Genomic DNA, 26,007 nt, shown 5'->3' on the forward strand with positions numbered 1-26,007 from the left:
AAGGAAGAGCGGTGGATCTCTTTGCACGCGGCGCTCCCATTTTCAGGGAAAAATCTAGCCACACAAACGCGGCAAAAACGTTGTTTGTACTATTATCAAACAGATTCAAGAAATAAAACACGTTATATTATGTATTTGCTTCCTGTTCCCGTCTACTGTGAATGTTACAACGTTCCTTATATTTCGCTATCTACTGGTATTTCATTTCATAATGTTACATATGTTTTAGTTCGTTCCATTTCGTTCCATTTCGTTCCATTTCGTTCCATTTCGTTCCATTTCGTTCCATTTCGTTCCATTTCGTTCCATTTCGTTCCATTTCGTTCCATTTCGTTCCATTTCGTTCCATTTCGTTCCATTTCGTTCCATTTCGCACTTTCGGGGGACCCAGCAGGAACACCAAAGCTAAATGTGTGTTAATCTTAGATAGTCAGCCTCTTTGGTTGTAACTGTTTAGTCCATTCTAGCAGGGTAAAAACACTTTTGGGGCCGGATAAATTCAACAACTTGTTTGGTTGATTATTCTGGTTTCAGAATAGGAGTAAAGAGGTAAGAAAATATGGAAATTTTGGAAAAGAATTGGTCCCCTAGTTTGAAGCTACCAAGTCAGGGGTTTTCACAGAAGCTGTGTGAATGCATTGTTCTTCACTGCCCTATGTATGTTGTAGCTCTAATGTATGTATGGCAACTTTTTCTCGCTGGTTGATGGCCGAGAAAACAGAGGAGATGATTAATTTTATTTGGCCTGACCTAAATACTTGTGCATGCTTGCCTCCCCCTCACCACGTCTTCCACCTGAATGCATCACCAGCCACACACAGGTCCTGACAAAAGAAACCCTTTTGAATGTGCAAAGCCCAGAAGTCTTCTGTATTGGCCAATGGGCCGAGAGAAAAACACACTGATGGAGAAAACTTCCAGGTCAGTTAGGAGAATGTCAAGGGGGTCCACGGGGGTCGCTTGAGTAAAGTTCAGATGTTGTCACCACAACAGCATCTGCAGGGATCGTCTGTTGACTTCTGCCCTCCGCTCTCTTGGTAGAACTTGACTTTTGAGATTGAATCAGCTGCCGGGGAAACCAAAACAAGTTTTGACCTTTACGTCTTAAATGAAATCTACAGCACTCCGTTGGCTGGCTGCACTGAATATTCACCAGGTTGTATTATTTCAGCCAGTAGGTACCCATGTGAGTAATGAGGCTGTTGTAACGCGCTCGAGGCACCTCCTCGAACACCAGACCCCCATTTTTTGTCTCTTCCGAAAGACGGTGCAGCTCCGACAAGTGATGTGGCTAAGACGGATGGGGGGGTTGGGTGCTAAAGGAGCAAAACTTTATCAATATAAAATTGAAATTTAAGACATTGAGTTGTGCTGAAGCTGGTCTCCAGGACCTTCTCAGCTTAGGTTCCTAACTTCTTCTTAAACTAAGCAGGGAAGTAGCAACATACCTTTGAGCTTTGTGAGATTAGCCCTGTAAAACCTTCAAGCCTGCAGATACATACTTAGCCTGATGGTTTGAAGCTGTTGTGTCAGAAGGAGCCTGTTGGGTATATAGTACCTCATTGATTAGGCTTGCACAAAGTGTGACCTGATCTCCTGTTGCTGTCCATGAACATTCAGTGAGGTTTTGCAAAGATTATGTTGTCTATTAGTGTGATGAATAGCAATGTGAACTTTAGTACCCAGCTCAAAAGCAGACATGTCAAAGGAAAGCGGACATTCTGGACCTCGAGGTCATTCTATGTGAACCGGCTACAACTGAGCGTTTGTTGCTTTTTACTGAATTTTTAAACTCTCGCATTGAGCTGAAGCAAGGAGGTCAAAATAGTTTTAACCTCCTTGGCTGAAGGATGGCCCGAATGTGTAACCATTTTTGTTTGGTTTGTTTCCCTTTCTGCAGACTTCTGTCCAAGTTCTCCTTCAATCTGTCCCAGGACTGGGAGCTGCCCAACAAGAAGGAGGCAGCCCCAACGGTAAGTGTCATCTCGGTAGTGGGGCAGACCATTAGCTCTTGGGGGTGTTACCATTTCAGCTTCACAGTCATTGGAAACGAAATAGTTGGACCAATCAAACATTCATCAGGATTGCTAAAGCTCATTTACCAGAAGGGATACATTTGTAGGGTTTGATTCTGGATATGAAACATATTTTCATGAAAGAATGATTTTTTAAGCAAAAGAAACATGAGGTCAACCTTTTATAATAGAAAGACATCATGAATGTCTGCATTGACATGTGCATAACCCAAAGAATCAAAGGTGCCAAAAGGAAACATCCCCAGTGTGTGAGGATACAACAAGTGGTTTCTTACTAGTGCTGCCACCACAGTGATCTTGACACAATGATGGTGTTTGTTTAAACAAATTTTAACAAATCCATACTGTTACCTCTAATTGTCAATAGCAAATATTTGAATCATCATGCATATACTGTATCATTCTGTGTTTCCAACCTGGAATTCAACCACTTGTTTGAATTGATAGAATCTGTATTCTGGATGCCATTCTTCTCAAGCAAATCTATGCCTTTCCCCTGTCTTATGGGGTCTAAATATGCATAAAGAGAAAGGCATCCAGGCTAATGATTGTATAGACCCACACAACCACCCAGCCAATGGGTCTGCTCCTTTTACAGACATGTTGTCATGACTGTAAGGTGTAAGTTATATTGGAATGAGCCAACATTTCCACTGCTGTTGTTTTCAGTGTTAATTACTCTTCAAGCAGAGGTAAGATCTTGGGTATTTTCAACGTATTTTCGCGGTATTTTGTACGTCTTTCTACTTTTTCGTTTTGAGTTGGTAAGAGGAGGGAGACCCAACTAAAAACGGATAAGTAGACGTACAAAATACCGCGAAAATACATCAAAAATACCCCGGATCTTACCTCTGTTTGGAGAGTAAGTGTTAGTAACAGTACCCCTGTATTGGTATTCTTATCATAACCCATTGTCACTGTCGATGCCTTTGAAGTTTGCTGGGTGAAATAGTGTTAAAACATGACATGCAAAGCTTGAGTAGGAATTGTTGCATCACGATGCCTTTGGTCTGTTTCAGAAATATGGGGAAGAACATCAGATCCAAGTAAGACCAAAGGATAAGTCTGTGTTTGCCCATCTAACTGTCCTGTCCAGTGTTCTGTTTTGTAGCAAACTAACCCATAATTGTTCCAACAAAAGTGGTGTAGTTCTGTTGTATCAACCCCTTGTTGGTTGGAGTAGCAGCTGTGTCTATGTGATGATGACCAAACACTGAGCTTGAATGATGTTAAAGTATCATAACACTGTTGATTTCTTTTCAGAAATATGGAGAGGTGACTCAGAACCAAGTAAGGCCGCCTGCTTACAGCTAGATGTGCATAGTTATATTGTCATCCATCCCTACACTGTATCACATAACAAACTAACGGCTCGGTCAATAGCATTTGTAATAATAGTCTCTATTTTGCACGTCTTAGGTGTTGTAACAGAGTGAGGTGATGACGTTCGTTGCTGACGCATTTGTGTCGCAATATTCGTGCGTAGCCGTGTGCGCTTTCATGTGTCAGCCTTTATGTGGCTTCCTTGCAAAGATTGGTTACATCAAGGGTGAGGCGACCATGTTTGTTGTCAGTCATTTTGAGTTACATTTTGGCAACACCAATGGACCCCCAAGAGGGTCCCCCCAAGAAGGCGTGGACGCTTGCTGTCCATCCCATTAGATTGTCAGTCATGCCTCCAGGGGGTCCGCTGTGTTTATTTCAGTTAATGAATCATGCCTTAAATGTCCCGCAGAGATGAGCATAAAAACTTCTTTAGCTGTCATTTGAGATTACCCAACTGTGCCTAGCTTTGAAGGTACAGGGCTTTTGACAAAGAAATTACATGTTTGAACATTCTGAACAAAAGGGCCAACCCAAAAGGAAGAGAATATCACTACCAGAGACGTTCATATCATCCTTTCTGGACTAGATTCTTTACCAGCTGGTCAACTTTTACTCTTCTGTCATTTTCTCTCTCTCTGTAGTCCTAAATTGCACTATCCCAAACTCCCGACAGGATTGTTGATGTATGATATCATAGTTAATAAGTCAAGTCGCATATTCTGGAATTGGTAGTATCAACCAGTAACACCATACTTATGACCAGCTGAACTACAAATGTCCTGTCACATTCTGTGTTTGGAACAAGCCAACTGGTGACATCAATCCAGTACACTAACCCCAAACTCTAACAACATGAGGCATAAGGTTTGGACTCATCATACTTTGGAGGATGGCCCTTCCTCTCTTGAAACTCAAACAGATCCCCATTAAAAGTCTTGTCTTTTATTCCTGTTTTAATTGTTGTTCTGAATGGAGTTTAAACTGTAAAAGCCAACACAATAAATTGGACTTACCCAAGTTTTCGACTGAACAGCTACAGTCTTTTTCAAGGAATGAACCATCCACTGCTTCTGTGACGTCACGTTATGCAGATGAGACACGTGACTGTTGTTGTTGCTGTTGTTTAATTGTTGTTGTTGTGTGTTTGTCTAGCAGGTGTCCCAGCCGCTGAAGGAAGGGGTGCGGGACATGCTGGTCAAGCATCATCTCTTTAGCTGGGAGTTGTGAGCAACTGATGATGTCATGCTTCCCATTATGCACCAGTCTCCTGAATTCCCTAACTGGCCAACCAGGGTCTGTTACGACAAAACTGTTCAAATAAAGATTTCCTTCATTCCCTAATTCAATTGTTAGCCAGCCTATGATAACCAAGCTCTGTTAGCTTCGGTTTGCTTCAACAGTTACTAACCCTGCTAACAGGTTGGTCACAGGACACAATATCTGACACGTCACAAAATTTTAACATCAATTGCGTCCAAAACAGCACAAAGTGAAATCTTCCCAATTTAGGATAAAGGTTTGTCACGTAGATTAACTTCCAGTTAGATAGCAACACATAGGCTTCCTTTGGTTTACCTTGCATGGCAGTTTGGAATCCATTAAAGCTTTGTACATACAAGTACCTGAGTGTGAGCATGCCATATGATTGGCTGACAGTTGTGTCTTAAACAACTATCTGACCTACAATCTCTACATTATATATTCCAATGCATCACAGTATTCCATACCGGTATTTGTGAGGTAGCTGGCTTGAATGAAGATGAATTCTGTCATGTCGGTAACCTGTAGCTAAGTTTCTGTAAAATATGTCAGCGTTATTGCTCACTTCAGTGTCATGCCAAAGTTCCAGTTGTGCTGATGTAGTTTATTTTCAGTTGTTCCATAATCAATTTCCATTATCATAACCCCATTGTAAAGTAAACTTACTATTTTCTGAGTAGCTAATAAGTGCATACAAAGTACACAGTATTTGTTTACCAACAATCATGCTTCCATGGTAATTCCCATACATTTGCTTTTCTGCTTAGCAGATAGGTAGTCTAATTAGATATACATACATACATACATACATGATATTATCATTTGGTATATAGATAGGATTTGACTCTTGGCATAACCCACTTAGCTTCTAGAATGTCACTGAGAGACAACTTCCCTCTCCCTTGGCCAAAGAGATGTCACCATAGTCAGATATATAGTCAGATGTAAAGTATTGAATGTTTGCTTCCTTTAGTTAACATTATTAAAGAAGAATGTATACAGCTTTAGAAGCGGGTGAAGATGTACATATATGAATGTTCTGTTTCCCTTTTTTTTCTTCTTAGATATAAAAGACCACCAGGTGATCATGTGAAACAAACATGTAGAAATTGACTCTCATGTTTTGCTGTCTTATGAATTCTATGTTGTTATGTAGGTGACAGTGCAATGACCACTAATGACATCAGTTTTGCCAAAACCAATGAGCAGAAGTAAAGACCACTCTTGTCAAAATGTATTGTAAGGAGTGTGCCTACTGGTTGATGGATATGTAAACTTTAAGGCTGTGAATGTACCACAGTGACTGAGACAATTTTCAGACTGCAGAATGTATATTTTGAATTGTAAGAAGCCTATTATATGCTGCAATAGTAATATGATATACTCCAGAGATCTGTGTTGTCCTAGCTCTTCCAACATGTGTTGTCTGCTGGGGTTCAGGACAATAAAAAGTACAATGAGCTAGAGAGACCTTTGTGTTAGAGTCATTTTTAAAGGAGACCCCGTTTTGATGCAGTAGATAAAAACCTTGGGTTTGCGACACAACAAAAACGATGACAAAGTAGAAGGCATGACAAAAACGCCTAAAAACACGTTAAAAACCAGCTGAAACCCTAGCTCTGCTTGGAGAGTAGGACTAGACTTATTAAAATGATTCAGCCTTTATATGTTGGCATGGTAACCCAAATCGTACTTACCATACCCTATGACTTTTCTCTGACAGTTTGCAGGGGAGTCTTATGCTGATTTTTTTTTCATGTTTGTCTAAGGCCACACCAATTTAATTTCTTGGTTAACAGATTTTTTTCTAGCACCAACAAAATCATGAAAACAGAAGGCTGGGATAAAAACTTGCACCTGACCCTGTTCACTCCCTGAAATTGTGTGAACAAAAGTACAAACTTTCCTCTGAGACTCTGTTTTTATGTCGATTTTGGAATTAAGTTTTTTGTTTTTTCAAAAAATCCGTTAACCAAGAAATTAAATTGGTGTGGCCTAATCCCTGTAGTACAAGTAACACCCACTTGTAAGTTGAAGCATGGACCAGTGCAGTGCAGTGCAGTGCAGTGCAGGTTTTGAAAACAAAGAAAACCACACCACCACTGGCGACTTGATCTATGTTTTGTACTTGGGATACTCTCCCTGTGTGTGCCTGTGGCTAATTGCTGGGATAACTACAGATCTAAGGGGGCTCTCAGAGACATTATATAAGGTCTACTGTCTCATATAAACTTCATAGGAAGGTCCGTCCGTCCGTCTGTCATGACACCTTTATGCTCTATATATCTCTAATAGTAATACCTGCTGTGCAGATGTCTCTCACTGTCAAAATTTGCTTCATGTGTGCCAACATGAATTCTGACATTGCTTACTTTTAAGTAACTTAAAAGTTAGACTGGAAGCTGCCCACGTCACCTGTTACGATGCTAGTGATGGCTACTTCCATCGCTTCCTGATTTTTCTTAATTGTAGTTTTATCAAAAACACAACTGGTGGAATAACAAAGTTTAAAAGGTTGTTACTTTCTTGGCTAAGCGTTCTGCAGATCCGTGATAACCAGCCAAGGGGCTTCCACACATGTTTCAGATGAAAGTATGTTCATTCCTTCTCATAGCTACGAGTTAGAAAAAACGTCTTTATAAAAGATACTACAGTCCATTATTTTTAGAAAGTTATACTTGGGAACTATTTATATATTTCATACAGGACCAAATGAAAGGAATGGACTTAATTGTTATCTCCATGAAAAATGGAGATATAGTTTTGGGTGTCTCTGTGTGTCTCTGTGTGTTTCCGGACTACTGTAAGCAGCATAACTCAAGAACCTCTTGATGGGTTACGATGATATTTGGTATGTGGGCAGGTGTTGTGAAGCCAAAATTCAAGGTCGATTTTGGGCCTCCTGGTATGTGACCTTGGTACTGCAGCAGAACTTCAATTTTTGTATCTTTTGACCTGGTTTTTAGAAAGTTATACTCGGTACCTTTTTCTCCATTTCATGCAGGATCAAAGGAAAGGAATGGACTTGACTGTTCTTATTGTAGACAGATGAACGACCTTTACTGCACATTCCTGCCCGAGAGGCCTAAGCACATCCGTAATCGCAACCTCCCCACGGATGCAGCGTGCCTGGTCATGGGAACTGGTGCGAGTAATGATGCAGGACCTTGACTTTGGCACTGTGATTCTTAACTATTGTCCCAAAATGCGGGAGAATTGATTTCGAACAGTCTGGTCAGTGGTTGTTTATCAGTAGCCTCTGTGCTGTATTAGTACAAGAGTACTCTCGAAGCAGAGCTAGGGCTTCGGCTGGTTTTTGACGTGTTTTTAGGCGTTTTTGTCATGCCTTCTACTTTGTCATCGTTTTTGTTGTGTCGCCTTTAAACCCCAGCTCTGCTTGAAGAGTAGTACAAGAGTGCCCCGAGATAATCATGGACAACAGACTATACATGTCACGAACAACACTTGGAGATTGTTTTGAAACAGGTGAAGCTTTACTAAAAGTCCGCTAAGATCACGGACATTGTAAGTTGGCGTGTAGTCACTACCTGTAAACCAGTAACCGGCACGCCCGACGTGACCAACAAGGTGTACAAAGAGGCTTGCAGGTGCCCCATGCTGAGTCTACGGAGGCCGGCAATGTAACCCATTACTACTCTCAACTGATGTGATGTATAACTGAGTTGTATGACCAATTTTAAAGTTAAGTTAAACTGTATTATAACTTAGTTAAGTGTAATTTCTATTCATACATTTGTGTTTTGTCCATGTAAATGTTGGCTCTCGAAATCAGCCATGCTGCCCGAGAGACCGTGTTTTGTTACACTTGCTAATAAATAAAATACTCTCAACTGTGACAATTCTACAATTTCAGTCACTCTAATACGTTCGTTCTCATTTAAATGTACACATATTTTGTAATTTCCGTTACAGTTTGAAGTAAGAAGTTCCTGACATTAGGATATGCCACATATAAGGTGCCAAACTGCCGTTTTTAAAAGCTAGAAAAGTTTTAAGTCGTTATAAAAACGACAGTTTGGCACCTTATATGTGGCATATCCTAATGTCAGGAACGTCTTACTTCTAACCATAACGGAAATTACAAAATGTGTACATTTAAATGTATTGAGAACGAGCGTAGAGTGCTAAGAATGATGCTAGCCTATTTTTGCCAAGCAGGACTTGACAAACCCCATTCTCCCACAATATCTCCCAGTTACCATCCGGCTTCTTCTGCTAATCACCTGAGGCTAGTAAAGATTCGACCAAGGTTTAACTGCTGGTGTCCTCCAGGTCGACACAGCTAATGCCTGAAGGCGCGGTTTGTTTTGACTCTGTCTGGCGCTTGGTGGGTTATCTGAGGTCACTTTTTACCTTCGCCGAGAAGGTTATGCAGAGGGTAGCGTTTGTGTGTTTGTCTGTAGTGGACCAGCATAACTCGAGAATGGCTGGGTGGATTGTTTTGGTATTTGGTATGTTGGTAGGTTTTGATGAGACCTGAAAACGATTAGATTTTGGGCCCCCTAGCGGCTTCTTACGTGACTGCATCGGAACTTCCAGTTTTGATATCTCGTTCCGAATGCCAACCGATTTTGTAAGGTTTGGAATCAAAAGATAATGTAACGGAGAGGTAGTTTCTACAGAAACTGCGTCTGTTTAGCTTTCTCTTCGTCATGAAACCTACGACTTGAGAAATCTCTGTTTCTACCGGTTCTTCTTTAAAGTTTGTCCTTAATCTACGCGAGAACCCATGTGAAAGTTCAAAGGTTTGTGGTTGGTTTAAAGCGTGCATTTATGATTCTCGTGGGAAAAGGTTGCTATCTTTAAACGCCATTTCCGCTCACCCCATCACGGATAACATTTCATCGACTCAATGAAACGCTACCCCTGATAAGGCAGTGTTGTCATCGACACCGCAGACTGACAACAAGCTGAAGGTGGTTATCCCAGTCTCACGCCCTACTGAACCCCAGAGCTTTTTAAGGGAATCATTTTTGGCCGTTTTTTCTCACACTTGTCGTGACGCATTCCTCCAGGGCCATCCCTATTGTGGCGACAGTTTCTATGTTTGTAACGGGAGGTTAGCTCGATTCTTCTGTCGGGGTATTCTGTGTCCCTTGTGACGCAGCCCTGACTGTTGGACAATGTTCCCGGGTCGTCTATTTTAGATGACACCTGTCACCTACACCTGTTGTGTGGACATGTTATTTTTGGTCTGTACATCTGGTTGCCACCCGACATGCATCCCGGCACAAAGGTTCGATGTTTACTTGGGAACCTTGGCCACCCGCAGGACGGTATTTCTACCACTGTGGGAACATCGTGCCTGAATTAGGACATGGTGTTGAACTTCACTTCCTGTGTGGGAGGGAAGCTAACATGTCCGTGGGAAAAACTAAGCATCAAGCGGCTTGAGGCTTCCCAGTCGCGTGTTGTGATGAATCAAAGGGTCGCCAAAGGGTTGTACTCTGCGAAGGAAGAGGCTAGATTTTTTTTTTAAGTAGCAGCATCTGACACATTCCTTTTATCATCCTTTTGTTCTTTAATTTTTTTGTTCTTGTTTTATTCATTTGTTCTGACACAGTGATAAATGTCGGACACTGAATTGACGCGGATAATGTCTTGAATTCTCGTCTACGGTGTATGTCGACTATCCGCGTGTTCTTTCAAGCTGGTATTTTTGCTCTACTGTATGATTAATCTGACAGTTTGCATCTCTTCCTCGGTTGTCATTGAATGCTTGGTAATTCCAGTTTTAATGCCTCATAAAATGCTCTGGATGCCTTCAAGCTATTTCATGAAGTATACACTGTTCACGCAAAAGTACGTGTTCACAGTATGTACCAGGAGCTACCGGTTGAGAAACTATATGATGGCTGTCCTTCTCATGGCCTGTAGATCTTTAGTGCGACATCTGTATGGTTTATAGAGAGAAAAAAAACATGATAAAGTAGAAAGCCCGACAAAAACGCCTAAAAACACATCAAAAACATCCGGAACCACTCCTCTGCTTGGAGAGTAGGTACACCCCATCTCACAGGCAAAAGAAGTAAGAGAAGGATGAACGACAACATGTTTACGTCCTTCGTACAACATCACGCCACTGCTCTTGTTGATTTCGACAGTGGAAGTCCAAGGAAACATCTATTAATAATGACAATCGCTAGTCTTTTAAGCCCCCCCCCCCTCCTGGCTAGGTACAGGAATGATCAATGATGATCGAAAATGTGCTCAAGTCTATTAGATCCGATCGTGTAGATACATAAGACAAGAGATTTGTTAGATTTATTACCCAATACATATATATGTGTAAAATACCAAGGTTTAATCATGCAGTCATCTTGTGCTTGTATGTTTGTTCACAATAAAGATAGTTATAATTCAGCTACGGAAAGCATGAGTGCCTTGTGTACGTTACGTGGGTGGCGTGACTAGGAACCGGCGTTCGGCTACAAAACACGACGGTTGTTGATAAGGTTGTACTTGAACTTCAGGAAGGGCTACAGTGTCCCTGAAATGCCATACAAGCACAGACACACAAAATCATATCAGACGCCAGTTCTAGTCTATTGTTCTAGATTCATTCAGCATCAAGGACAAGTAGTGCCCTCTTCAGTCGTTTGCCTTGTTTTCTTGCCAAGTACTGAGAAGCTGGTGACATAGAACGATAGAAGCAATGTCCCAGATTCACTCCTTGACCTTGTGGTACGATGTCAAAGGTCAGGTTTGTTATCAAGAAGGAGACAGTTTACTCTTGGACGCGAGCCACATTCCGGGGCTGGTAGTGACGTCAGCCGAGGACAGCACTGAAGGAACGTCGTGTTTATGGTGTGTGCCTAAGCCGGTAGTCGGAACACAGTTGTGGCGAAGGGCAAAGATTTGAAAATATTGCCTTCTTTCGCTGCCTGTGGCCTTGTTGTTTCCGTTCTGGAGAAGTGTGATGATACGTTCTTATCTCGTGACCGTGACATACATTCTGCGTGTGGGAGTGAGGGAAAGTGGGTGGGTACCTACATTTCATAATACTTTCCTGAACTTGAGAAGACACGTGCATGTCATGGGCAGTAATACAACAGTATATCTGCGGTATGCTTCCCACGGAAAATGTGTGTCTCTCACTGGTTTGCTTCATGTAAATCGCGGCCTGTAAGCACCTGTCCGACACACTTGAGAACACGGACTAGGGGCGTGGCCGGCCGACCTGTCAGGTGATGGGGTCACGGCCGGGGTAACGGATACTATAAACTGTTAACCAATGAATGAAAGACCCTTATTGCACGTTTATGCTCTGATGAGCTAAGTACAGGTCATGGTGACAAGCAGAAGAATAGTTACAGCGGTAACAGAAATTTGGTATCTAACTACATCTAAATACTAATTAATACCGCTATGTACATGTTCAATTTCTTCTCGCTTCTTAAGGCAGTTGTAAGTGAATAAGCATACAGGGTTCATGAGATATGGCTTGTCTAGTTTCATAAGGAATACAAATTTCATAAATATCTATGTCAATCCAATATCAATATCAATGTCAACACCAACTGGAAAGTTAACAAAACGTTCTAGAGATAGGATCGACTTAACCGGATCTAAGAAACATGTCCTTTGCAGAATATGTTAGGAATGGGATGAAAGTCCAGTTTTTGTGATAGAGCCATGGCCATCAGGACTGCACGACGACCTCCCGGTTGAGGAGGAGATGTCGGAAGTACGCCGAGTGTGTCCGAACCGCCCTCAATGACCATACTGTCCTGGTGTGACACGGCACGTCTAAAGGTTGCTGTGTGTGAAATTCTAAACATAGACAGTGCAAACATTCTCCATAATATACACCTATTCACTTTCCGTAGCTGTGTTAACGTTATAACCATCTTTATTGCAAACATACAAGCACAGGATGAATGGTTAAACCTTCCTAGAACAACCTCGTATGTATTTTACACATATTTATATGTATATGTATTGGGTAATAAATCTAACGAATCTCTTATCTATCTACACGATCGGATATAGACACATTCGGGAATGACTCCATCCAACTTGAGTTTATCATTTTCGATCATCATTGATCACTTCCTGTACCTAGCCTGGGGGGGGGGGGGGGCTTAAAAGACTAGCGATTGTCACTATTAATAGATGTTTCCTTGGACTTCCACTGTCGAAATCAACAAGAGCAGTGGCGTGATGTTGCAGGAAGGACGTAAACATGTTGTCTCGGGACGTTCATCCTTCTCAGGCCTACTTCTTTTGACTGTGAGATGGGGCGTACCAGAGGCCAGTGAGCATCAATAGTACGTTTTGTTTGTGTATGCTTGTGTCGTGACAAACAGTGGCGATAGCTTTGGATCGCGTCCAAATTCTGTGAAAAATGTAAACAACTATAAGTAGGAAACATGTGGGTTACGTAACACACTCTTCAACCCATCTGTTGAAAACAGCGTTGCGCTTTAATCATTTCCAGTTACAAGATCTTCAATATGTGTCGCCGAATGAAAATAGTGTGTATTTGATTTGCCTTCACTAAAAGTGAAACGAAGACGTAGTTATGTTCATCTTCCGGGGCAATATTGAAAGCTTGTATGGAGAGAGCGTATTTCACGCAAGCAAACAAGGTGAAATTGGTGGAGATGCTCTTCACAGACCGCACCTCCTCCTCAACATCAGCGCTTCCGTCCCCCCGCGTTAGTCCGGCCTGTTGAAGATGAAATGTACGGCTGTACAAGCATGGTTGAGTATCTCTCATACTACGAACATCCTGACCAAGGGGGTCGATCTTAGGTGACAAACATTGCTGTTTACACATGAGAGCGGCTCTCCTGAGCTGTTGACCTGGAAAAGGAAGACAGCTCGACAAAGCTGGCCCACACCCTGACATCAGCTTCTTCCGCTCTTGAATAGAAAGCAGGTAACCTTTCACCTGTAGACAAACACTCGTGTTTACGGGAAGGTCGATGACCTTTAGTTGACCGGATTTCGTCGGAAAAACGTGCATCGTCTGTATGTAAGGGATATCATCATCGATTCTTCATGTGGTCCTGCTTTCACCACCACCAGTAGCACCGTCGGGGTTGTTTTCAAGCCGATAAGATCTATCTACATTTTAGAACACTTATGACTATGTATAAACAACTATGTATATTATCATGTAAGTGCAATACAGCAAATATCTTGTGCAATACAGTATGTCTATACGTTTCGGAAGGCAGATGCACGTAACTTTTATCTTGCGCCCTCCAGATTCTACTGATTAAGGGGCCGGCCGAGGTTTTTAAATCATTCATCTTGTATGTTGTACGTTGTTGATTTTAAATGTGTGTCTTGTGCAATAAAGATGATGTTGAACACAAATGTCCTAAATGACAAAACGCATCTCACAATTATGGAAATTACTACGTATTCATCACTATATATGATGCCCATAACCTGGTAGAGCAACGCTTCGCGCTTTTCCCCCCTTAAACAAGTTCAAATGTTTTTCTTCTTTTGATGTTGATATCTAACACTAATCATATGCCTGTAGATAAATTCCAATGGTTGACATTCTTCCCTCCATCTCCCCTTTAAAGAGAAGCACTGACCTATTCAACCGGACCTATGAATAGATTTATGAAGGAGCCAGGTAAACAGGTGTTTGACCTTGATCGATTGTGTTGTCGTCGTATGACGTCATTGCTGCCGTTCAGTCGATGCAACGATTGAAAACAAGGCTGGGAGTTTCTATAGGGTCCAACGTCACCATCGCTATTGTGGTGTGTTTTCAAGACGCGATATTGCCAAAGGGAATCAGCATATTAATAATCGTACTATTGCACAGTCATGTATGCGACTCTGGCCATGAGTCAGTTCATTAATCCTTTAAGAAATAAGCACCGACGGTCTTTATTCAACATCGCTTATCCAAAAAATGCGGGATCGTAAACAAACATTACATCACCCTTCTCCAGTTTCTATAACAAATATTTTTGGAGCGGTTAAGTGGTCGAGATCTGTACGCAGGAATGCAAACTCTGAAAGCAAATCTACCCATAGAAAACATGCGTATGACGTGTGAGAGGTGAGGGGAACAGAACAGGTCACTGAGGTCGGTGGGATGAAGTTCGGTAAAGGAGGTGGGGGTGGGGGGTGCTTCGAACAAGTGTCCCATGTTCCCCATAAATAATGTAAGATGAGAAGCGAAATTAAGGCATTCTCTTTCTTTGATGGGAATATATTTCTTCACTGAGCGTCATGAGATAAAGGAGAAAATGTTTCCCTTGAAAGGCGCATCACGCTGAATCAGCCCATTGTTGTCAATAGCTCAGAACGATCAATGTGTCGATTTTGCGCCGTACCTAGATGCTCATTAGTCTCTACCAGACTGACCGCGCCGGCTATAGTGAGAACATTTGCCGGGGGACTTTGGCGCTATCTCCGTAGCCGACTCCCTTCATACAATGACTCTATTTTGGCCAATTTCTACTATTTTTCCAGCGACCAGCGGAGGCTGGTAGAGCCTAGCCCTAGATACTCATACCAAAACTGCCTTTTCTTCTATAATTTTGACATATCTTGAATCGTCTGATTTGGCTGTTATGCATAATTGTACCGTGCAACCATTGGCTTCGTTTTTGTTGATCACATTAGTTGGATTCTTGGATCAAAATTCTGGCAAGAGAATGCCTGTGTGAAATATTAGACGGGGACGACTTAATACCGGACATCACTGTGGAGGCACGCTATGGCCGCGTTCGGACAAATGTTTGGAGTAGGACAGAAAACATGCATATCTTTCTAGACTTGACACAAGTGAATGTTGATTTTCAATGACTACATCGTTGACATATACTCAGCATCTACTCGAGGTAGATTGCTACTTGACAGTGTAAATCATGACATACGTTTCTGTTTTTCATAGATCATCATTGACATAATCGTTAGAATAGCAGAAAAGTTGATCGGTGCATGAACGACGAAGATTCGTTGTGCCTTAGATTTGCTGTACCCGTAGAGCTATGGTTGTCTCGTATTTTTGTCTCGTATTTTCAGTAGTAAACACTCCTGGCCTGGTCAGTTTCCATGACGTGCTTGACCAGCGTTTGCCCTGTCCTATCAGATATCAGTAAAGTATGGACTTGTGTCTCGACCACGGACAATTTATGTCGACACGGCCATAACGTTGCTGACATGCGGTGTAACAGTGCACGGCTGGACAAGAACACGATATGCTGTTTTCAAGCTCCACCGTCTACATATAGGTGTTTGGTGCTTACTTCGGCCATAACTGTCGGTCTCCGAGCAAACATGGGGGAAAGGTCGGAACCGTTTTTCTGACCTCCATGCTGCTGCCCTCCTTGTCAGCAAAACATATATCATCTTCCTTCCCACTATCTGCTTGGAGATGGCATAGCTTCAGAATGGCACGGGCAGGTGTGTCCAGTGTGTGGGATGACCTGAATATTTACTATTCTATACCTTTCTTTAGTCAGTATACTTTTTCAATGGTACGTCGAGTTCGGTTTCAGGCGGTAGATGGAACTTGATATTCTATACCTCTTGACAACGTTCATCTCCCGGATTCCTCCTTGTCTCGTGACTACCTCAGGACTGATCAGGATTCTTGTTTTGATGAAGATGTGTACATATCCTGGGAAATATGCCAATGTTGAAACACATTCCCACCATTTAGACAAGGACAGAGCGGTACTTGACGCCTGGACTCGCACGTAGATGGCCTCTGTGTGGCTCCTGATGTTCCTTATCTCCCATTGGGCGGTTTCATACAGACATATAGTGCTGTCTTCTCGGAAATTGTCTTCGTCCTCGGGACGTGACTACAGGCACGTATGTGATAAGACAGCGTACAGGGCACAGCACCGAGAAATCTGAGCATTTAGCACCTCTCAATTTAGTTTGTTTTCAGTATCAAGTTACACAAGACCAGTGAAGGTTGAAACTCTGCTTACGTTAATCACACTTTCTCCTTTTACCACCACGTCCGTACAAACTGTACAGGTGTTTCCGACTGCTGCCTACATGGCATGTACAATCAATTTCATATCTATAGAGGAGATATAATATAATTGGGATGTTCCTACAGCTCCCTCCATGTGGAAGCTGGTGTGTAACACAGTAGTCAGACCCCAGACTCCCCAGGTACGGGGCAGATCACCCAATCCGCCCAGGCCCTCTCAGGACAGACCTGTACCTGTCAATCAGGCGCGGTGGTTATTGTGAGCAGGCGTGCCCCGGGCTTGTGTCACCCCTGGCGCACGTGCCCGCCTGTCAAACCCCAGGTGAGACAGGTCACCGGTCAGTGACTGACACTACTGCCCGGCCTGCACTAATGTGGCGTGAAAGCAGACTCAAACAGCCATGCACGCCAGGAGTGTTGGTATGAACAATAAACAGGGTACAGGGCTTGGTGTACCGCTATGAATGGTATACACCTGTACACAATTGCAATAGCCTGAGTGTCATCCTGTTTCAGTTCCAGGCTCTACCTTCACCAAACAGGTAGAGCCTGGAACTGAAATGATGACACTCAGGCTAGTACACAAGGCTACAATGTACATTTTGATATTAGATTTGGCAAATGTGCAGGCTAGCACCTTATATTCTAAATGATAGTCCGTTTCGTCTAAAGAGCAACTATTGCCATGGTTTTGCGCTATAACACATTGCGTTCTCCTTTCAATTTTGTCTTTCTGTTAGTCTCAACTTTCTCGAGAAATAACGTTTCCCATGCGAATCTACGCGGCTGCTTCAATATCTACACAGCTCGTTACTTCCCCATCCTACGTTATGAACTTAACCCTACAGATCCCGTTACTATACGACGCACGGACACACGGACGCACAAACTGAGGCTGGACAAAGGCTGATGAATTGGACTTGTCAGGTGTTCCTGTATCTTGTCTGGGATGGAACTAGCGCTCGTTTCACTACCCTCTGTTGAGTTAGGGTATACTTAATACATAGCGCCGGGTAACACTTAAGCGTTGACGGATGGCTAGTAAGAGGGCCCGGCACGCGTGCGGCGCAGTGTAAGGTGACCACAACAACGTTTTCCCCGTGCGTTCCCGCCCTCTCTCCAACAAAGTCCCTCCCCTTGGCAGGAAAACAAGATTGTTGTCTCGGCGCCAAGTAGTCTCACGTGTTGGCTTCTCTGACTCTTCGGACACTTTCCTTGTTATTTTGGTAAATACGAGTAATCGTCCATGGGGCGTCCCCATTGGTGGAGCGATCCGTGGTGCTACTGTGATTGACGTGTTGGAAATCCGACATGCCTACTGAATATGCAAGCGAGAGCGTCATAAATAACAGCGTGCTGTATAAAAGCCGGCTGAAAAACAACTACAGTTACATTCGTGGTGAGCGTGTAAGGAGGCTAGCGGCGAAACGTCGGAGGAACTGCCGTGTGTGTGTTTTATTTGCGCCGCTTCTACAGAGAGCCGACTGACTGTAGTCCATAGAAATGAGAACCTTCCAGCTGTTGTTTACCCTGGGCTTGGCGGTGGCGTCCTACACAGGTGAGCACAGACGTTATTTTTACTCACGGGGTCGGGAGGCAATGGCGTGTTTTGAGCAATGGAAAATATCTTCCGCTATATCAAGTCGTCACGGAACTGTTTCGAAGAGAAAAATGTGTTGATTTGTTGTTTAGGAGTGGCGTCCCATAAGCCTAGGTTACACATAGCCGAACATGGCTCCCGAACGCTAGCCGACTCAGGTCGGCGGTAGTTCGGGAGCATTCTGACCAGTTTTTGGGCCACGCCTATCTTTGGCGCCGAACATGCGCCGAAGATGCGCCGATCATCTCCTAACCAGTACACGAATTACTCCCGAATGGGCCCCGAATGCTTTCTAGCTTACTCCCAACCATCCCGACCTCTAGCCGCAGACTGCCGAATCTCTCCTGACTAAACCCCGATCGATTGCAGACCCTCTCACGAATTTAAATGGACATATTCAGCGACTTTCAAAAGAGGGGTCATTTTCGGTTTTAATCAAAATAATCCATTCTATTATGTTGTTAACATCACCGAGAGATCTAATTCGGATCATGGCTAGCTTTAATACTGCTTTTAGTCTTCTTCTTTGTTTTTGGTCGTGTGAAGGTCGGGGGTGATTCGCCTACGTTCCGACAGTAGTCACATGGTTGAGAATTAGTTAGCAGAGTTTTGTCTACGGCCTTGGGGTGAGTTATGGGTAGGTTGGAAACTAGCTGGGAGTAAGTCAGTAGTGTTTCTGGCGTGGTTTAGGTTCTAATTTTACTACTTACTCAATCCCGAATACCAGCCGAGCACTAGCCGACCGCGCCGAACACCAGCCGACCCATTTCAGACCCTCCGTCCAGAGCCGAATGTTTTGAAATTTTCAAAACATTCGGCTGGCGCAGCCGAACACCAGCCGACTCAGCAGAACGCCAGCCGACTCGGCCGAACGCCAACCGAGCAAGCTCCCGAAGCACTCACGAATCACTCCAACCATGGTCGGGGGAGAGTCGGGAGGCCATGTTCGGCTATGTGTAACCTAGGCTATAGGTAGTAAACATTGCACTAGGATCAGTCGCAGTGGTTAGCCGTTCTCTCTGTGCCGCCCGGCAGTTCGTCGTTCCCTACTGTAGTGGAATAACATTCAAGGTCACTCAAGCACCGCTGGATTTAGAGATATAGGAGCGTCTTTTTTCGTGGCCACAGTTTTAGACTCATTTAGACCTTAGCCTAGCCCGATGATTTATTTGTCGCTCAAAGTTGACCCATTGGTTTAGCTGCGGTCGGGGGTTGTGGGGCGCGTGGCTGTTGGTTGAGGTGCGCTCAGGCGGTGGCAGTGGTCGGTGTTTATCTTGTGGTTTGGCGATTGTGGCAGTCATGAGTCACTACTCAATAGCGGGTAGCTTGGTTATTCATTCGGGACAGACGATTGTGTGCAAAAATGTGGGCTTAGCGAACATGTCGAGCGACTGAACACTGGACAAAGCGACATACTGGACTGCCTTGAGTCATGCAGAAGGGCGACCAGAATGAATAACATACGAAAGGTCGAGGTGCCTGTCCAACGCGATTCTGTTTTGGACCGCTGAGATGGGGAACTCTTTTCGTACTGATGCAGCATATACTAGTATGTGTATCGGGCATAAAGCCCAAGTTCTGAAAACTGATTTTACGTTACACTTTTGAAATCGTGTTGTAGTACGCATTGAGTGTAAAAAAAATAACTGTTGTTTGCTTGGCAAAGCACTGCCACGCCTAGCGTATCCACCTAGAGCGGGAAATCTCCGTAAACACCTCTCGCCACAGGGAAACGGGGCGCAGGGACGCAGGGTTGTCAGGCGCCATATGTCGGCGACGTGAGGTCAATACACGGAATTTCCAAAGAATCTTGTCGTTCTGGGCAGGAAAAACAAAGTTGTGATTTGATTTCCTGGTGAACATTTTTACACCACGGTGCCAGACAGGAGCAGGGGCACGGATTAACCCCTGTGTGTGTTTGTTCTACTGATTGGTGATGTACAAATGAGCTGTCGTCTTTATCGAAGTTTGATCACTGTAAATCACTGTAATCCACCAAACATCTAGTTTGTGAGCACAGGAATGTTTGCGATATGCGCACGGGTCAACCTACATTATGGATCTTGTTCTTGAGTTCAGTGACCTGTATGTAAGGTGATACCTGAGGGTGGGGCTGTAAGGTTGTACAGGTGATGCCGGTGTCAGACTTCCCGCGCGCGGGATAATGAATGAATGAATGAAAGACCTTTATTGTGCATTCGTGCCCCGAGGGGCTAGGTACAGGTCGTCTTAACTTAACACATGGAACATACAAGGACATAAAACAACAATACAAGCTGTAAACAGATACAGCTAGATACAGGTCGTTTAACATACATGTAAGTGATAATAGCCACATGGACCTGGGTTGGGGACAGCTAAGAATAGCTGCATGGAAACTGGGAACAAGACGGGAAACTCGGGAAGTGAAAGGCTGATACTTCCTTCTTAACTGTAAAATAACAAAAACGCGGAACAAACTCTATAAATCAGGAACAGATCGTTTTACTTTCAATGACGTCATGTTAAGTAACATCGTTTATTAAGTAGACTATTTGATGCATTACCAGTAAGACATTGTTAAAGAATGATGCGAGAACTTGTTCAAATTAAGTTGTGGGACAGTGACCCCTGGATGTCATCAGGGCACATGTCCGCCAGTCTTCCGTGTCAGCTTAGAGCAGTCCACTCGGAGGTGTAAGCAGCCGTTGACAGTTGTGTTCCAGACTTGTCTTACCAACATATCTGTCGTTTCCCATCCACAGCCAACGTGCCAGTGGGGAGGCCTGCAGAAGTGGCGCCCTCTAGCGGACAGAATGGAGAGGTGCAGCCGTACATGGAGGTGGAGGTGATAGAAAAGCCGAAGCCCCGACAACGGAGTTTCACCCCCAGCAAGTGCTGTAAAATCGGCAAGCGCGTCGCCCTGAAACAGCTGTCCTGCTCAGTCGACGTCCACCAGGTGGCCAAGAAGAATAACGGAGCGCACAAGAAGAAGATGAAGTTCCACGGGTCCGAGCCGGCCGGCAAGCGGAACCAGAAGGGCCTGATGCGGAAGGTGGAGAAGTGTGCTCCTCTGAAGGACGCGTCGTCCATGTTTATGAAATGTTGCCAGGTCCAGACGCACTACATGAAGAAAATGGACCGGTGCCGAGACCTTCCTACCCGCAAGCAGCAGAGGCAGTGCCGCAGAGCTCTCAAGGGCGAGAAACCCAGCCGACGGGAGCGACAAAACAGAGAGTAGAACACCTTGTCTCAGAACTCTGTTCTTACCATACATTCCTTTGTGAGAAATGTTACCTACGAACTCAGGTGCAAACGAGACAGTTATGGCTTTGTATATTGCATTGTCAACAGACAGTATGTTATGTTTGATCAAGGAGGTTAAATCACTTAACCTCCTTGGTTTGACCGTATGGGCATCAGCATAAATGTTAGAGTAGTGCGGGCTCAAAAGGCACGCTTGGTGTAGACATGTTGTAAAAAGGTTCAGGTTTGTTGTTTGATTGCATACCACTCTCTGTATCCAAACGGAGGAGATTTGTTCTTAAAATATGACTAAGGAGGTTGTAGTGAGGACACCCTCTTTTAAAAGCCCCTGTCACACTTGTGCGTATATACAAGCCCGCATCGGAGTTGCGTATCAACATGTTTTTGGTTTAGGTTAAGTTTGCAGCTGAAGAATTGCTTTCTTTGGCTTTATAAGCAGACTGCATAACAATGGGTCAAAGTAGAAAACAACAGTTCCTCGCCGCAAAATTTACTTAAACCAAAAAATGTTACTGCGGAACTCATACGCACCTGAATATACGCACAAGTGTGACAGAGCCCTAACACATTTCGGCAGCCACTGTGCTGATGCACAACCTGCCAGTGAGACAGCTAACCATCACTGCCGGACATGGGATAACCTTGTACTAATGTGTATTTATTGTGACATCCAGTGCTGTATACACCAGCAATGTGTATTACCGTTACAGACCTGGGCATGTGTTTACGTTGACCAATTATCCAGATTCTTGTTGCACATCACGGCTGTAAGCCAGGATCACTCCAAGCACTGAAGTTCCCCTGTTTATATTGTGAATACTGAAGCCCCCAGGATATACTCTGGATAGTGCGAGTCCTTGATGTAGAAAAACAAGTCGTGACGGAGAAAACAGATCCCAGATGTGAGAGGGCACACATGTGACCGGTTCATTCATCTTCATGTTGATACCTACTTTGGGTCAGGGTCGTTTCCTAGCGGACATCTGATGAACTGCACGCCAGAAATATTGTGTACATATGAGTGATCCGAATCCTTATAAGAATCATGCAAATGTCGGAAAATAAAATGTTACAAGTGACTGTTGTTGTATTCTTTGGATCAAATCTTCTTAAGTTTAGATTGTTATTAACAAGACTAAACTTTTCGTCCATTCCGGCACTGTAAGAGAAATTTGGACTTACCCCAAATTTTCGGTTGACTCCATCAACCCTGTTCACGGAATTTCTCTTACAGTGTTGGACGAAAAGTTAAGTCTTTTTAATAATGAATTCTACCAACACAAATGAACTTTCATGCTAAGGTTAGATTGTAGAATCACGACTGACTTGAATTGATATTAGAGCCACCTGTCTATGAACACACATCGTTTCAATCATGAAAACTCAAATTGTCCTACAGGCCACGTTCCATTGAAGTCATGAAGGCCTGAGGCATGCAAAGGATCATCTAGCTATCAATGTAGTAACTTATACCGTAGCACTCTTGTTCGAAAACAGGCCATTAGTGTAACCTGCAGGCTCAGACTGACAAATCCCCTGACACAAGTCTTCAAACGAAGACAAATGTTCCTTTAAAACCTTCATGTTTTCATAAGGAATCTGTGAGTCCCGGCGCCAGTCAGACAAGCCAGGAGCCCGGTAACAGCAGGGAGTAGTTTCCTGCTACTTGGAAGGTGACACACAACCATTTTTGTAATGTCAAGGTCATACAGATTGAATATAAAACCGCTAAATTGGTGATTAAGAACTATTTTTAGACCTTTGGTCTTAACAATCGTGGCTATGATCTTTACTGAAAGGTTGCATGTCTGACCTTGCTCGCCAGGCGAGACGCCTACGGTTGTAAATCTGTTTTAAATTATAAGTGTTAGTGTTACGTAATGGATATGTTTGGAACCGTCCCAACTTCTGGAGGGCTTTGCTCCAAGGCGAGATGAGATGGCACCGGTCTTCCCAAACTAGGCACGGATTGGCTGGTTGGAAATGGTACGTACCAAATGGGATCAGGTAGGGGCTGGGTGGGGGATATGAAAGTGAAAGTGAAGACGACGTCAGCAGACTGTTAGGTCACGTTGACGTGATTTTACGGAAGACATCCACGCACGCATCGCGTTTTCTCCAGGTTTCAGAAAGAAAGAAAAAGAATGTTGACCTAATTTCCATCAATAACAGTCTATTCTAATAACATTTATTTAGATAGACCTTTCACCACTGCATGCATTTGCCATGTTCTCTCATGTCGGTCAATGCCTGTATAACGTTACATGAATCAATAAAAAAAGGGTTTATTGTTTATTTTGTATTGTTTATTCACATATATGTACAATCATAAAAAGATAAACAGGACAAAAAGAAAACATGCATGGGGGGGGGGGGGGCAGGAGCCTAGGGGGCTTTTCATGGGCCTCCCCTAAACTAGACAATGTGACTTTTTACAAAATTATACATAATCAAAACTAAGCAAAATTAACGAAAGAACAAATTGAAATTGTACCATAAATCCTAATGAAACAAATGGAAAAGAAGAGGAACTACAAAATAAATTGAGTTGTAAACATAATAAGATTACGCTATATAATAAGTGTGATTACACTGTACCTTATGCAGGGTGCACAATGAGACAGCAGAGCCTTATGAGAATGATATGTGTGACATAGGAACAGGAGTGATGAGTGTCCGGCTGTATTGGCGGTTCGACCCGCCCGGCTTCTAGATACCGATCTCGTCGGAAAAAAGCCGCCACGCGTGAAACACTGTTGGCACAGTACAACCTGTTCTGATAGTTTGCCGGCTCTCAGTTGTCTACTGATACCAGTAAGCTACACTGAACACTTGTTTGAAATGTCAAAAGAATACAGGTGATCTGTCATGTCGACTGTTCAAATTCTTTGTTGCAAATTCATTGGCGAAAAGGATCACTTGATTTAATAGATGACCATCGATAACATTTGATACACAGCATGGTATATTAAATACTGAATCCGTTATCCTTCATCAGGGGGTATGTTGCAAAGTTTCAGAAGGCGGTGTAAAGCCCCTGTCACACTTGTGAGTACATACAAGCCCGCATGAGTTGCGTATTAACATGTTTTTGGTCAAGATTGAGTTTTCAGTCATTTCCCTGGTTCGATAACTAGGCTGCATAACGGTGGGTCAACGCAGAAAACAACTTCTTCCCCGCAAACTTTCTTTAAACCTAAGAAATGTTAATGCGCAACTCATGCGCACTTGAATATACGCACAAGTGTGACAGGGCCCTTACAAACAACGTTTACAGGCTTGTTCTTTCAGCCCATGGTCTATCAAACAGCTCCCCCGGCGTTCAATGTTATATTGCACCCACAAGTAATCCACGCACCCTACAGCATTTCGAAAGAAAAATTGGATCCGTTGATAAACAAACAGTCAGAAACACCGTTATACGTCTTCTTGTTTCACAAATATGAAAGAAATTTGTATGTGGTGACAAGACTTGTACACTCGACTACTTCTATTGGTAAATTGTAAAAGAAACGTGTCATTTTATTAATGACCATATACAGTACCATGGTTTTGTTTGTGAAATGTCTTAAATATTGAAATTCTTAATTCTAGATGGTCGGTTTTTCGAAAACAAAATCAAATAAGCCTGAAAAATCTAAACCCCTTTGCGAGCCATTGGCGATTTCTCCATTCCCGAAAATTTGGCAATTTGACGGTCGTTTTAGCCACTTTTCTGGAGGCGGCGGGGAACTGTACTGTAGATTAGGCTACATGTATGACAGGGTATATACTCGCGAATCGTAAAATGTGAAAATATGAAAGAAATTAGGTTAACAGTCAGTAAAAACTTTCTCATATAGGTCCAGACATCTTTACATACATCTCAAATGACCTTTAAAAGACAAGTTAACACTGGGTTAACACTGCTGACTCAAGGATAGCGCAAGCATGCAAAAATAAGGGTTTCAATTGACCTTTGCAATGAGGCGACTTTTGTCTTAGCCAATATCTTACTTTACTTGTGGTACTCGTGCTACTCCAGTTAGAATACGCCATGAAATTTCGTTCTATAGTTTCTATTTTCAGGTTTACATTTCTCGCTTTAACATACACATGTAAATCCCTTACACAAGCCAATTGCGCACCAGATCAACGTAGTGATAGGACAACAATGTGGCAAGATACAAGATGATACATGTGTCATGATCGTCTACTCACTACATGCACCTTTGATGCACCGACTCTGAATGCAGGAGGGTAAATTTTACATAGCCACAGAAACCATTCAAAATCATAGCCTCCATAGCAGGCTCTACCGGGCCATTTCGCAAAATGGTTTCAGGCTGGCTGATGGTTACGGGCTGACTGAAAAAGGTGTATTATACGCCCCAAAAAGGCCAGGCAGAGCCTGCTATGGAGGCTATCAAAATCATGAGTACAAGGAAAAGTTGATGTGTGAATCTTAGGTAACTTCTGCATCCTTAGCTTTAATAGAAGACGTGACATGAATCTTACTAATAACCAGTACTACGAGTGGAGAGATAATAGGGCAAGTCGACCCGACCCACACAGTCCGGTCCCAGTCTCTACCAGACTAACTGCGCCGG

At 43.3% G+C, this 26,007-nt stretch overlaps 2 protein-coding genes across 9 annotated transcripts in view; both read left to right on the forward strand.

Moving 5' to 3' along the window:
* Positions 1-6,090, forward strand: part of LOC136440372 (small G protein signaling modulator 3 homolog) — a 44,476-nt gene extending 38,386 nt beyond the window's left edge. For 3 of the 8 annotated variants that reach the window (XR_010756660.1, XR_010756663.1, XR_010756662.1), the window contains 3 exons: positions 1,901-1,973; positions 3,056-3,326; positions 4,515-6,090. Coding sequence is in view for 4 of the 8 variants with exons in the window: in XM_066436387.1 (XP_066292484.1) it covers positions 1,901-1,973; positions 3,056-3,082; positions 3,300-3,326; positions 4,515-4,589 (202 nt within the window). In the remaining 4 variants the exon portion in view is untranslated. The remainder of the gene's footprint in view (positions 1-1,900; positions 1,974-3,055; positions 3,327-4,514) is intronic. The other 5 variants (XM_066436387.1, XM_066436388.1, XR_010756661.1 and 2 more) reach the window with 5 other exon arrangements.
* Positions 6,091-17,951: 11,861 nt separating this feature from the next.
* Positions 17,952-21,504, forward strand: LOC136440124 (uncharacterized). Its single transcript, XM_066435964.1, has 2 exons — positions 17,952-18,130; positions 20,917-21,504. Exons 1-2 carry the CDS (start codon positions 18,076-18,078, stop codon positions 21,390-21,392), a joined length of 531 nt encoding a protein of 176 aa, XP_066292061.1. The 5' UTR covers positions 17,952-18,075; the 3' UTR covers positions 21,393-21,504.
* Positions 21,505-26,007: the final 4,503 nt, after the last annotated feature.

The sequence above is a fragment of the Branchiostoma lanceolatum genome, chromosome 8 (assembly GCF_035083965.1).
Source record: "Branchiostoma lanceolatum isolate klBraLanc5 chromosome 8, klBraLanc5.hap2, whole genome shotgun sequence".
NCBI classification, from domain to species: domain Eukaryota; kingdom Metazoa; phylum Chordata; class Leptocardii; order Amphioxiformes; family Branchiostomatidae; genus Branchiostoma; species Branchiostoma lanceolatum.